The sequence below is a fragment of the Brienomyrus brachyistius genome, chromosome 12 (assembly GCF_023856365.1).
Source record: "Brienomyrus brachyistius isolate T26 chromosome 12, BBRACH_0.4, whole genome shotgun sequence".
In the NCBI taxonomy this organism is placed as follows: domain Eukaryota; kingdom Metazoa; phylum Chordata; class Actinopteri; order Osteoglossiformes; family Mormyridae; genus Brienomyrus; species Brienomyrus brachyistius.
Genome location: NC_064544.1, coordinates 564,445 through 580,142, shown reverse-complemented (window position 1 = coordinate 580,142; position 15,698 = coordinate 564,445). Strand labels below are relative to the sequence as shown.

Below are 15,698 nucleotides of genomic sequence, written 5' to 3'. Positions count from 1 at the left end.
GTAATTTTAGTGGGCAAACCTTTTTAAAGAATGTAGACAGAGTTTATACTAGAAGAAAACAGAAAATGTAATTTCTGTTATTTCTATTATTTACGTTAATTTAATTTACGTTATTTCTGTTACTGCAATTTATGCCGCATGAATGCTGACCCTCATGAAGGGAACATCCACTGAAAAATTGTGCGTAGAATTGACTAAAATATCTTCGCAAGTTTTTGCAAAAGCATTTTGTAAGTAAATTAAACTGCGGTATTATTAAGTAAAAGTTACTTAATTATTAGCCTTAACAATTTCATGTAAAATATCAGAAAATTCAACAATTACATTTTGGTTTGGAGTAACAGTAACTTTGTTTTACCTAAGAAATAAAACCTAAGTTAATAAAATTAAAGCTATTTTTAAGGTGTGGAATCTATGACTATTAATAAAAATAAAAATATAAAACCTCCAGAATAAACTTTTAAGATTAAAGTTGTAATTTGACAGAATAAAGTCATAATAATTCAAGAATAAAGTCATTCAAAACTATGTGAAAAGGTTCAGAATCGCGTAAGGACTTTGCGTGGCATATTCGATAAGGAAGCAAGGTGGGGGCAGCATGGTGGTGCAGTGGTTAGCACTGTTGCCTTACAGTTCGAGTATTGTCGTGGTTTTTTCTCCTTCCCCGCCAAATCAGAAGTCAGAGGGCCGCTTGTGTAGTATCCAGAATTCAGTCTTTATTGCAACAATGAAGTTACAACCAAGGCTGGACACGTAAAGTGTGTCCAGTTCAGTTTTACATCAATTTTTATATAAGTTCTTATCATTTAACAATATCTCGTCACTTAAGCATCATCATTCCTTCAGCCATTCACAATCATTGTTTTTTCCCTTAATCCACACCCCTAGGTGATACGTTTGTCCATCATTTCTTTTACCGTCTGGTCTCTCGGCTGAACATAATGGTGGCACGACCATCTCCACTTGGTTTTTAAAAAAATGCTCAGCCGTGAACTTCTGGTGAACTCAGGCGAATCCCTTCCTTCAATAATAACCTTGGCAGTTTCAACCTGTTGCACATTGTCTAACTAGAAGGTTGATAATATATTTGACGATTAAAATAGTGATAAGGTATACGCTAATAAAAGTGAATATTCATAGATTCAGGACTAACATAAAGTAGCTAACAGAAACTTCAGACTAACAAAAGGTGCAAATACATACTCAGTTGATTACATTGTGTTGATTACATTACAGTATAATGTTTACGATGTAATGATTACATCATGGATATTTGGCATACTTTTTAATAATATCATAATACTTGTATTCTACGTTATATAGTGCTAAATAATATTCCATAGTCTCCACCTGGGTCACATGTGTGTGGAGTTTGCATGTTCTCCCCATGTCGTCGTGGGGTTTCCTCCCGGTACTCCGGTTTACCCCTACAGTCCAAACACGTGCTGAGGCTGATTGGACTTGCTAAATTGCCCGTAGGAGTGCATGTGTGAGTGAATGGTGTGTGAGTCTGCCCTGCGATGGGCTGGGCCCCCATCATGAAACATTTAGAAAAAAACTAGAATTTCATAAACTTTCTCAATATCTCTGTTTTTAATCAATAAGATTAAAATTAACAGTGACGACAAAAAACAAATAAATACGACATTCGTAATAAATAAAATTATGTGGAGCAATTATTAAATTAACACAAATTAACAAAAAATGTAATCAAATGAAATGACATCAAATTAAATTACATCAAATTAACATAACATTATGTGCAATAACTATTGAATTACGTAATTTTTTTACATGATCTTCATGAGTGGGGAGGCACGAGACTCGCCATGGGGGTGCATGCATTGCCCCCTACTGCCTAGTGGCTGGCTATTATTCATATGCATGCTGGGCACAAATAGTCCTTCTCCACTGAAGGATGCTGAACACAGCTTACGTGAGACGACCGTTCACAACTGTCACAGCAAACCTGCAACATAACCAAACAAACAAACAAATAAATAAATTCTTTAAGTTTTTAAATCTATGCCTACTCTTACTAGAGCAGAATTGATGTTTACACCTAGACTAATGTTAACACCAAGACTGCATTGCAGAGTGTAATCTAATTTACCAAAACAGTTTTTATATTCATTCACTTTCTCTCTATCTCTCTCTGTCTCTCTCTCTCTCTCTCTCTCTCTCTCTCTCTCTCACACACACACACACACACACACACACTCACAAGCATACATAATTATGTGTGTTTTAATTGCATTATTACACAAAGAAAAGTGGAGAGTGACAGGAAATGGTAGGAAGAGAGACAGAGAGGGGTGAGATGACATGCAACAAGCGTCCCTCGAATTTACAATTTAAAATTACCCATAGTGTGTCTCCATCCTCACTACCACAATAGAAACACACACCTCTGACATTGTCTGCAAAAACAAAGAGGTTAAATATTAACCTAGGAGTATTTTATAAACATTGTATACTAACAAATGTTTCTTAAATATTATTTCTATATCTGATCTTAAAGTGCGACATTTTATTACGTTAGTTCTTTTTAATTCAAACAGAAAGGGATTATCTATGACCATCTCTCAATAGACACCAGATTCCTGGAGGAGGGTGCTGGCTATATCCAGCCTCATGTTATTTATTTCTTTCTCTGAGGCGTCAAAAGTTAAATTGTCACCATTAAGAAATCTTTCTGCAAACTGAAGAAAAGTTGGACTGGTATCATTTAGAAGCACCAAATAACTTTTAAAAAATGAAAGATTTATGTTTACAACTGAGTTGTCATTCATCCATCCATCCATCCATTTTCCAAACCGCTTATCCTACTGGGTCGCGGGGGGTCCGGAGCATATCCCGGAAGCAATGGGCACGAGGCAGGAAACAACCCAGGATGGGGGGGCAGCCCATCGCAGGGCAGACTCACACACCATTCACTCACCCATCCACACCTACGGGCAATTTAGCAACTCCAATTAGCCTCAGCATGTTTTTGGACTGTGGGGGGAAACCGGAGTACCAGGAGGAAACCCCACGACGACATGGGGAGAACATGCAAACTCCGCACACGTGTGACCCAGGCGGAGAGAGTTGTCATTCAACATTCTTAAAATGAATTTGCAGTTTAAAACATAGCTTAAATACTGTACGAACCTTTAATGCCAGGACACCACAGGAAACTGCATCTCTCTGGAGCGAATGAGGAAGGGGGCCACATGACCACCTTCAACTCCTGTAGCCCTTTTATTGTCATTGATAAAAAAATTGTTTGGAGTGTGTAACTATGTTGAAGTTCTTTTGTTTGTTTGTTGCGTGTTAATTTAATAATTGCTCCACATAATTTTATTTATTACAAATGTTATACTTATTTATTCTGTGGCAGGGTAGCCTGCTATAAAATGCCCCCCCCCCCCCCCAGAGTCTTTTCCTTATGGCAGGAAGACTTGCAATACAGCTTGTTAGCTGTAATGAACACACAGGGTTTAGAGTGAGTGGGGAAATTTTGGTAACTTTTGATTACTTTTGGTCTGTGGTTTGATGTCAGATCATTTCCAAGCATGACGGTGCTGAGTATGAAGTTAAATGCCGTATTATATTATACAACGACAGAATACAAGAAAGTTTTCAGCAGAATGGATTTAACTAAGTGTCAAAAATATCTTTCAACTAAATCAGTCTCTTCCTGCGACTGAAAGTGACTGTATTTGCACAGACGAGCATTATTGTAGCATTTTAATGAAAAAGTTACTGTTACATTTGTGAGGAATTACAGGAGGTTGTGAATGATAAACTTAATGTTCGAATGTGGTAAAAAGGCATGAATGGTGTGTGAGTGTGCCCTGCGATGGGCTGGCCCCCCATCCTGGGTTGTTCCCAGCCTCGTGCCCATTGCTTCCGGGATAGGCTCCGGACCTCCCGCGACCCAGTAGGATAAGCGGTTTGGAAAATGGATGGATGGATGGATGGATTATTATTTGCTGCAGGATACTGTGTGTATATTACAGTCCGATTCAAAATGCGAAGACAAATCGACGCAAGGCTATAATGGCAAGGGTTTTAAAAATGACGAGAACGTTAAATTATTTTCTAAACTGATTTGTTATCGGTTTAATTACTATTAAACAAGGGACAGGGCTTTCATAAGTTGATGTACCTTTGCTCTCATAAGGTTTACAGCCTATTGAAAAACGTGCCCGACCTCAATCAGATAGTATTGTGAAAATGAGACTCAGTTAAATATTCCTTTATTTAACCTGTCCTGCTGTAGACAGACCAAAGTAATACTCGCACAATGCAACACCTCAGATATCCAGTGTTTTTCAGTCACATTTTTATAATGATGTTGATTATATAGAAACTTATGAGGTCGTACTTATACTGAAAATAGATTTAAGTTGAAATAAACCGGCTTAAACTAGTTCTGTGGTTGCAATGCAGGTCGGGGACTTATATAGGAAATATCATTGATGTTCTACTTAGCAAACCGGACGACACGTGATTTTCCGTCCCACAGTGGTGGTCGTCGCTCATTGTTCTGCAGCCAGATCCTCTTGCCCTCAGACTTACTGAGTGGGAAAACACGCTGTAACGTGGCTTATTTTAGTCAGGGGTAATTGTAAATCAAATGATTACCTGCTTAAATGAAAAGCAGCTGAACAGGGATCCATGTAACTTCCCAAAATGTCCAGTGGATCATGGATGTTGATATGCGGCCAGGATTCGGGTTTCCTGACAACATACTTTGAAAAAACTTATCAGAATAACTGCATAATCTTGCTTTGGGGGGGGGGGGGTAGCCCCTATAGCCAATGTTGCCAACTTAGCGACCTCTGGGACAGTCAATAGCGACTTTCCTTGCTGAGGAGTTGGCAACAGTGCCTGTAGCAGCCAATAATGTAATAACTGGCAATAATGCAATAATTCTTCTATTGGCCTATCTAGTGAAATAGCTGCTTTTTTGTAGCAAATCTACTATTATTAATTGCTTTCCCACCTCACTACCCTTTTTCGAACCAGGAACTTTGTCCTGTCCCCAGCACAGGAACGTTTTCTTACTGTAGTTCCTTGAAGGTTGGCCAAACCCTTCTTCGTCCTTACTTTTCATTGGACCGTGAATTACTGGGGAGGTGTATGCAGGAATAAATTGCTGATTGGTTGACCAGTTCAATAAATTCGATGACGATTTCAAGTACTTTGCTCTGTTGGAAACCTAACCACTTATTAATAAATCAGGTTCAACTTAACGGGGATCAGGCATGGCTTATTAGAGCCCTGTTAGAGAGGAAACAGGAATGGGCAAAGAAGCGGGATGTGATAGTACCCCCCCCGAAGCATGCCCTCCTGGGGGGGGGGGGGGGGCAGAACCCAAGGAAGCAAGCAGGGAGGGATACAGATTGGACACCAGACTAGAAGGGGCGACTGGACAGAACTGACCAGACAAGACAGAACGCGACCTAAAGCCAGCATAAAATACCACTAGGGTGTACTGGATATGACTGGGCAGGACTGGGAGAAACGATTAGACGATTGACACCATACACAGCAGATCAGGCCAGAGAGGCTAAACAGGGCAAACCTCTGACGGGAACAAAACTGGGGCACAACACAGAACAGATGACATAACTAAGGACACAGAGGTCAGGGCAGGACCAATGACAACCGGGGAAATGACCAACACAACAAAGGCAGGTGGACAGGTGAAGGGACAACCAGGACAGGGAGAAAAACAGACAGAGACAGCAGAGGGCGTAGACCAGGGAAAACAAAGGCAGAATATGGCAGTGGGGGCATGAGTGGGGCAAGACAAAATAAGAACAAGGTTTGGTGGGGGGAGGTCTTCCAAACTTCGGGATGCATGACATCGACTTAGGGATACGGGATCCCATCTCCAAGGGGCAGTATGCAATATGGAGATACAAACAGAAACATACTTATTAATGCATTAAATAAAACTGAGGTGTAAAAATGATTCCATCAGCTCAGTCATTGCTCCACTACTTTTATCTCTATTCCCAACAATTCCGCACAACTTCCAAGTTAGTGGTGGTGCTTGTGGTCAACCTGTCAGTAAGATTATCACTGGTAAGCCCCTTCCCAGTAGTTCATGGTCAAACAAAGAGTACCTGCTCTGGAGTAGGGACTAAAAAAAGGCCCGAAACTATCTCTGAGGAACTATTATCAAACAGAGTTCTTTCAGTGGGAACACGACAAAGTTCCTGAAAACGGTCCTGGGTCCTGAAAAAGGTTCCTGGAGTGAGAAAGTGCCTAATAGATATTTACTACAAAAAAGCTGCAATTTGATTGGGTGGACCTACACAAAAAGTGGGTGGGCCTAGGCCTCCCATTGCTACACCCCCACTATTAATACAATTTTAAAATAACTTTTTATTTTCCCAACAGATGTCAATCAGTATTTTTTGTAATTTATGACATTAACAGAATTATGAATTAATCATAGCATATACGCCTACATTTTTAGATTTTAGACTCAAATCATGGAAACTGACTCACAGACGCCCCCGGAGGTGGCAGCTCTCGGAAGACCCTTCCAGCTGGGGATGCTGTATGATTGCCGTAATGATTGTCTCATTCCAGGTAAGTCGCTAAATCAAACAGCTGTTTCTGGTTCATTACCAGATTGTGTAGAACTGCAGCTATTGGGTAGTTTTCAATGAGAGAGCACTTATTTTTAAGAGTTTATCCCATACTGTGAAGAGGATCCACTAAGTGTACATGACACCCTACCTTTGAGGGTAGCTTAGCTCATGTAGCTCAACAAGTACAGCATTGTACTAACAGTGTGCAGAGTGCTCACATGTTCAAATTCCAAAAATGGAAATGCAAGTGTCATGTGAAAATTCAATAGAATGCAAGGTGAAATTTAATTAAAAATAAATAAATGTAACCAATAACTAAAGCCGACAGTATATTTCACTTTTTAAGCTCTTTCTCTGACTGCCTCACTGTTCATTTCAGGGAACAGGTTTGGCAATATGCCCTAAAAATTATATTACTAGTTTTTCAGAGAGTTTCCCAATATAAATATGCATCACAATATTCTAAAGATAATATGTAGGACAAGTTTTTCCGCTTGTGATGAATAAATTACCAATTTCTAATAGTTATGGAGCATATGAAGAGTGTAATGATAAACCACATTAACAACAGATTCATACCGTGATATAATTTATGTAAAACAAACAAAAAAAGTGTTTAGGTTATATGACGATACGATATTCAAGTTGATGACGGTATGAATGTTCATAATCACAATACAATATTTTATCGATATATCGCCCAGCTCTAATTACAAACCCCTAATGTAAATTGCTTTGGATAGAAGTATCACATAAAAGTTCCTGTAAATGTACTTAAGATGTAGCAAGTTGGTTATAATTTCATGAATGAACAAAAAAAATATCCTTAGACAGGAGATATATTATGTGGTATAATGGGCGGAGCTTAAATGGGGTTCCGTTTACGATGTCATAAGCGGGAGGGGACGTATCCCTTATTCTGTTTGATTGAGGGATTATGTCCATATATGGTGTCATACATGCTTATGCTATATGATAAGGGGGGCCACATGGTTTGGGTTGCCGTTAAACTTTAACAGAATTAAAATACATTACATGTATTTATTAATTTGTTATTTTTAATTACGTTTTAAGGAATAATAAAACATATACCAGGATGAATGTAAGCTAGCGCATACACGGCCAGCGGGGGTTCTGTCCACAGTAGACACAAGCGCCCCGGCATATTTTAAAAGAAGAAAGCACTTAAACTTATTACATTCAGCCAAAATTTTTAAAGAAGAAGATGAAAAATTTTAGTGTTATTTTTAAAAGAAAGAAAAGCCAAGAGCAGGCGGAATTTAGACAAGTACAAACAGGCCCAAATGACACACTGTCAGAAGAGCAAATGCTGAGTTTAAACAAGCACAAGTCCCGAGCAAAACCAATTAACATACAGTACGTTGTGTTACAAGAAATAAAGCACTTAAATATTTTAACAAGTTTTTACAGTTTAACAGTTTATTTCAATGTAAATAGAAAAGGTATTTCACCAAACGTGAAGATCCAGCAATAGCCGTTCAGGGTTCCCACAACGCACAAACAGCGGGGTCAAGGCAGCCATTATCCCGCAACGGAGCGAACCCGACATGCATCCATGACGTCCTAGGCAGTATGCATTTGGCGCATGCACACTCACGCAGACATCCCATTTTAAAATGGCGGCACCAACGGAGCGCCTCTTATTTCAAATAAGCTCTTTAACCATAATGTTTTTTAAGTAATGAAGCACTTTTCTGCCAATGTGAATAATAAAGTAAAGCACCCTAAGCATTTCGACAACAACAATCAAAGAATAACGCGGGTAATCCTTGTTAAAATCAGCGCATGCTCTCTCTCTCGCTCTCACTCTCCTGTAACGCATGCGCGTAGAGACAGTATTTTCTTTAACATTAGAACTTCAGACCTTTTTATTTTCTGGTGAAAAATACCTAGAACTACTAGGCTTGCGCAGATTTGCATAGGCCATCACCTCCATTGTCCTCCTGCTTTTGTTGTGCAAACACACTTATCACATGTGAACCCTGGCACATTTGCATTTACTCACTCAGTTGCTAGATCATATCCAAGGCAGCCCAAACCTCTGTGTGTGTGACATGGAAACCTTCACAAAAGTCTGCCATATCTATACAAAATATCCCACACACTGACTGACCTGCAAATATGAAAGACACACATTCACAAAATTTATGGAAACACAAGTCTGTTTTATTTATAAAAAAAGAGTAAAAATAGAATTCAAAGTTGTTAATAGAGGGGGCGGCATGATGGTGGAGTGGCTAGCATGGGTTCGAGTCTCCGCCTGGGTTACATATGTGTGGAGTTTGCATGTTCTCCCCATGTCGTCGTGGGGTTTTAAAGGGAGTGCATGTGTGCCCATTGCTTCCAGGATAGGCTCAGGACTCCCCACGACCCAGAAGGACAAGCAGTTTAGAAAATGGATTGATGGATAGAGTTGCTAATAGAGTGAAATGAATAGGATGAAAACATGCTAGCACTTCAGTCTCCAATGCATGTTTGTGCACAAATGTCATAAGCTGAGTGAAGTCATGGTCCACGGTAGTGCTGGGTATTGATTCAAATTTCAAGAATCGATTCAATTCCAATTCTCAAGATTTAGAATCGATTATCACAATTCGATCCAATCTGTTCCGATCCAATATCGATTTGGGTCAGTATTTTTAAAACTGTTTTTTTTTTTTAGCTATTATCTGTGTAGTTGTGCAACATATTAATACTAGTATTATATTGACATTCAATGACAAATGAATGAAGTATTGATAGTTAAAGATGGCTGTAAGGACCAATCCCCCTCCCAGAATGTTGATACAATTGCTTTCACAAAATACCGAACAGATCCAAGACAACCAACAGAGGACACCAAAGGTGTCTATACCGTCATCAATGGGCTGCTATTGGGACACTAACCTTGGGCATTATTAAAAATATGACATTAAGAATTCACCCAAAAGCTGTTGCTGTTGAAGACAAATGCTATTTTATTTCAGTTACAATATGAAAAACAAAGTTTAAAGTCCAAACATGTAAACTGGACATTTTAAACTTGAACTGTAAATAGAAAATAAATAGAAAATAGAAAGGCCTATTAAAGTGCAAACAGTAAAAAAACTGGAAATTAAACTTGACTAAAGACAGATTGTGTAAGCTGTCCTCTGTCTACTATCATCACTTGGGAGTGGAAAGATTCTTCTGCAGGAAAAGTATCTGATTGACATGCCCTGGGGTAAGGCAGCTTCTTTTTGTAGTGATGATATGATGAATACTCCACCTCCATTATGACATGCCTTGCAAAGCGCTTTGCTTTTGTCAAGCTCATCTGTCCGTTTGTCTGTTCTAAACCCGAAATGCTGCCGGACTGCAGCTTTTAAAGTAACGGGCATTTTCAAAGCACCGCTAGTGTCCGACGCCATGTTGTTAATACAGTTTTCCCCGGTGAACTTTAACATCCCCTACTGTCGCGTTATTGAATTCACGATGCGCGCTACGTGTAAAGATATTAACCCTTTAACACCTAAGCCTCAAACTTTTTTTCCCTATTTTAGCTGTATAAAAAGGGCAGAAAATGTTAAAGGGTAAAATCGACCGTTGGACATACAAATTGATCTTTAGGAATTATCATGGGAATCGATTAAGAATCAGAGAATCGATTTTATCAACTCAGCACTAGTCCGGGTCTAGTGGTTACAGTCTGTCTGTCTGTCTGTTTCAAAGTCTGCGTTTGCAGCATTTGCAGACCCAGTGACCATCATCCCTGCATTTGGCGCTGGTGGGTTTGTGACATTTTACGCAGGCAAACCAGCTGCGATTTCTGTTTCAGTTCTCTTGCACCTGGCACTGAGTTGTCTGTACAGGTCCTGTCACAGCAGTAGCCTTCCTTTCTGTCTCTATTGCCCTTTGCTGTATGAATCGGCAACAGAGTTCCTTGGCTAGAAGAGTCAGATACAATCTTCTTTTGCCTTTCCACCATGTGCACGCCTTGTACACTTCACTGCCGCCAGGTCCAGCATGTTGTGACATACAGCTACTGGCTGGCTGCTACAGCTGCTGCTCGTACTGAATACATGCGCAGCATTTGGTCCAACACATCCACACCACACTGTAAAAGCAGAGAGAGACATGAGTATATCTGCTTTTATTCTACCCCATATAGGCCTGTATAGTACATATCACATACCCTCATGTGGTTGTAGTCTGTTATCGTGTTGGATTTCGTCTTTCTGCCGTTGTTAAAACCCCCCTGTTCGGTTTTCCACCATCCAATACCATGCCCCCTTACAGGCTAGTCATCTCATCCTTTTAAAATGGAGTCACACCAGGCCCTCCAACATATGATGGGTGTATACAAGATGTCTTACGCTCTATACATCTAGAAATGTTACGAATTTCATTGCAGGGGTCCTCCCATCTAGTACTTAAACAGCATCAGTCTTCCTCTAGTGTAAGAACCTGGTCTTTGATAAACCTCAGGACAGGGCCTCCAAGTCTTATGAAAGGTTTTTAAGGACCATTCAATTCTGGTGTCCGTTATGGAAATGAGGAAACAGCTTTTGCACAAAGTGTCTGTTTTGAAACAAATGAAACAGATGTTTCTTCGGCAGGTTATACTTAACTGATAGGATTGCGACTGTTGCAAAGACCCCATTCTCATATATACTATCAATAGTGTTGAGCCATTTTTTTTCTGGCCATTTAACAAATACATCTAAAGTTTGTATACCTTTAAACATTAACAAAAGCCGTTAATGTCTTTTCTTTAAAATTTACAAGTCTATTTCTGTCTGTTTTTTCGCAATAAGTTTTTTGGGGGCTTGGATACACATCGCGGTCCTGACAGAAGTAATTATGTTTGCTTTCACAGACCTCACGTTAAACTCTAAAGCCCTGACCACTGGTGTGTGTGTGTGTGTGTTTGTGCACATGAGCATGAGTATACATTTACTGAAAAAACAAATTTATTAAAATAACTTAGGCTTTATTCTGTCAAATGAAAAAATAAAAAATAAATAACGCCAGCGGATAAACGGGTCGTTATAGTCAATCTGTAGTCTCGCTGCATAGTCAATGACTGTTGACACTGTTGAATGTGGACTATGTTTCATTTACTATCAAGCAGGCTGCAGCTCACTTACCATTGTCAACAACATGCCACTCCCACAAGCATCTCAAATCAAGCTTGTAGATTATATAAGCTGGGACCGTGGGGCGGGATAATGGCTGCCTTGACCCCGCTGTTTCTGCGACGTTGTGGGAACCCTGAACGGCTATTGCTGGATCTTCGCGTTTCGTATTTACACTGAAATAAACTGTCAAACTGACAATGGCTTTTGCACCATTTGTAAAAACTTGTGTTAAAATATTTAAGTGCTTTGTTTCTTGTAATACGGCGTGCTGTATGTTAATTGGTTTCGCTCGGGACTTGTGCTTGTTTAAACTCAGCATTTGCTCTTCTGACAGTGTGTCATTTGGGCCTATTTGTACTTGTCTAAATTCCTCTTTCTCTTGGCTTTTCTTTTAAAAATAACACTAAAGTTTTTAGCTGAATGTAATAAGTTTAAGTGCTTTTTTCTTTTAAAATATGCCGAGGGCGCTTGTGTCTACTGCGGACAGAACCCCCGCTGGCCGTGTATGCGCTAGCTTACAGTCATCCTGTTATATGTTTTATTATTCCTTAAAACGTAATTAAAAATAACACATTAATAAATACATTACATGTATTTTTATTCTGTTAAACTTTAACGGCAACCCAAACCATGTGGCCCCCCTTATCACGTAGCATAAGCATGTATGATATCATATATGAACATAACCCCTCGACCAATCAGAATAAGGGATACGCCTCCCTCCTGTTGTGATCCGTGGGTGAAGAAGGGCAGGTAGGCAGGCTGGAGGTAGGGAAGGATGACGCAGGCAGGCAAAAGATGGGGAAAACTGGGGATTTATTGGGGAAACAACAAGGGAACATGGTCACAGGAACACAACGTCAATGACCGACAAGAAACCAGGGCAAGACATGGACTGAAATAGACAAGACTGGGCGAAAATAATAGGACACAGCTGGGCAAGATCGGGAAAGCACACGTGGATAATCAGGGGGCGTGGCACACACGAGGATCGGACGAGCTGGGCGTGACACCTCCCGCTTATGACGTCATAAACGGAACCCCATTTAAGCTCCGCCCATTGTACCACATAATATCTCTGACAGGGATTAAGCAGCATCTCTTGTGAACTGTGTTTACTAAAACTACTTATGTCAAATAGAACTCTAAATTGTATATAAATATTCCACAGGGATGGGCAACATTAGATTTGTGACTTTGGTAAATAGCCCGCCCAGCTGCTGAAGGCAGGAAGATTCTATATGAGAAGAGTTTTCTGGCATTTTTTGCTGAATTTGAAGTCATTGTCATTGATAAAATAACCTCTGTCGACTGTAATAATGTAAAAGCTGCAAGCAAAGCATGTATTGTTTTCTATTAAATAAGCTTATTCATATAAGGAGAAGAACTATAACTTCTAAAAGCTGGAGAAACAGCCGTTGAAAAAAAAACTAGGAGAGTTTAGCTTAATTTATTGAAAAATCCATTCCTGATTCCATTTTTAGAAATACATTTTTATTTGAACCACTAACATGATTATTGCCCTACACAGGAATTACTTTGTGGGATCATGAAGACCTTCAAAAAAACACAGATGAAAGAATTCAGCACAACACAAAATCTGATGTCATTGCATCTGATTCTGTAGAGGATAAGGCATGGGCTCTAAATGTTGATGCTTCACTAAAAGCAAGTTTCTTAGGGGGACTGGTTGAGATTGATGGATCTGCCAACTATCTAAAGGACACAAAGGCTTCAAAAAAACAGGCACGTGTCACGTTGAAGTATAAAACCACTACAAAGTTCATTGAGTTGTCTATGAGTCACCTTGGACGAGGAAATGTTAAACACCCATATGTGTTTGATCAGGGAATAGCGACACACGTGGTAACAGCAGTGCTGTACGGTGCTCAGGCATTTTTTGTTTTTGATCGAGAAGTTTCAGAAACCGAGGACCAGCAAAACATTGAGGGGAACCTGCAAGTGATGATAAAGAAAATACCAATATTGTCAATCGAAGGGCAGGCTTCCTTAGAGCTGACAGACACTGACAGAGCTACTGAGGAAAAGTTGTCTTGTAAATTCTATGGGGACTTTGCCCTGAAACAGACCCCTGTTTCCTTCCAGGATGCTGTAAAAATATACACAACACTTCCAGGTCTGCTGGGTGAAAAGGGGGAAAACGCTGTGCCAGTCAGGGTGTGGTTACTCCCCCTGGAAATCTTAGATTCTTCTGCTGCCAGATTAGTGCATCAGATCAGTGTCAGATTAATAAATGAAACACAGAGCGTGATAGAGGACTTCAGTGAAATAGAAATGCAATGTAATGATATTATGAAGAGAAAGGTTATTTCATACTTTCCTGAGACTGGACGAAAGGTAAAATCCTTCAAGGACATGTGCTTGGAGTACAAATCAGTGTTTCAGAGATCTTTGTCAAGCATTTTACCATCAATTCGTGGAGGTGGAACAGAGGAATGTGTGCTTGCAAACATCCTAACAAAGAAGGAACAGTCTCCTTTCAATAGCAATAAACTTAAGGAATGGCTGGACTGCAAAGAGCAAGAAATCAACCTGCTCCAAACATACACTGATATGATGGAAGACACAAAAATTCTGGCATCAAAGAGTGAGCTAGAAAGTGAAATCTTGAAAAACAGAGATAAGCATGTAGTGTGTTTTGCATTTACATCATTGGGTGAAGAGGAGCCGTATCTGCCCTGCTTACGGAGTCACTTAAAGGCTCTTTCAACTGCAAAGCTAACAGACCCAACAGAAGAAGATGGGAAGGATGTCGAGCCGAGTGAGTTTTACCTCTCAGATGCAGTGTCAGAAAAAATGAAAGAACAAGTATTCCTCTTCATGGATTTTGTAAAGGCAAACAAGGAGAACAAGAAAACACACTTTATATCAGCATCCATACCTAACGATAAGTACAAAGGGGCAAGTATTTACCTTTACACAGATGGGATGAAACAAAGTGACCATTTTGAGCCTCCGTCAAAACCAGAAAGACCAAATCCATCTGACGTCACTCATGACAGTGTGACAATAAAGCTGAATCATCCCCAGTATGGATCCAGTGAAATCACACACTACCTGGTTGAATACTGTGCTAATGAGTCAGATGGTTGGCTATTTTTTGAGGTTTCTAAATCTAACCTGGAATGTACTGTGTCTGGACTGCTTCCCCACACAGGCTACAGGGTCAGATACAAGGCAGTGTGTCCAGCAGGTATCAGTCTAGCCAGTGAAGCTGAGAGCATTAAACCTTTGCCTACAAGTCCTCCTGGGAAGGCAGAAGAAGTAGATGTAGACTTCGAGGAGATTACAGTTACTTGGACAAAACCTGATATAGTTGGAAATGGGGTCAGCATTGAAAATTATATTGTTGAATACAGAAATGAAGAAAATGAAAATAAGACAGACTGGGAAAAAAAGACTAGTAAAGGTGAAGTCTTTAAAATTACTGGGTTACAGCCAGATACAGCATATTATATTAGAATTACATGCAACTGTGGCGAATTTGGTCAAAGCAAAGAAAGTCTGACAGTCTCAATTTCAACTGTAGCTGAAAATGTAAGCGCACATATCCCAGTGTCAGATATTCCTGAACTAATAAAGATCCTCAAACAAAACAAAGACGAATTAGAAGGTCAATGCAGAAGTTCCAGTGAACACCGTTCATCTACAGTAAAAGCCACATGCACTGTTACCAACTCACTGAACTCCTTGTGTCAAACCCTAAGTGACCAACAACAACATGAAGCTGAACTCTTGGTTCTGTCCAGGATTGATGCTTTGGGATACTGCTGTGAGAGCAAGACATTTAATCATCTTCTGGATTGGAATGAAATCAGCTTCTTGCAAAATGAGATAGAAAGATCTTACACAGAATATTGCTCTCTGAAAGAGCAAAGCGCATCAAAAGCTCAAGCCTACGTGTTTCTGAAAGTGCTGACTTCATCCAAAGATCAAGAATATATTTCCTCTGAGAAAAAAG

At 39.8% G+C, this 15,698-nt stretch overlaps 1 protein-coding gene across 1 annotated transcript in view; it reads left to right on the top strand.

Annotated features, from left to right (window-relative positions):
- The window catches only part of LOC125705198 (stonustoxin subunit alpha-like), a 216,497-nt gene that overhangs the window by 86,190 nt on the left and 114,609 nt on the right, over positions 1–15,698 (top strand). Inside the window, exon 4 of the mRNA XM_048971638.1 lies at positions 14,075–14,794. Within this exon, the coding sequence (XP_048827595.1) occupies positions 14,075–14,794 (720 nt within the window). The remainder of the gene's footprint in view (positions 1–14,074; positions 14,795–15,698) is intronic.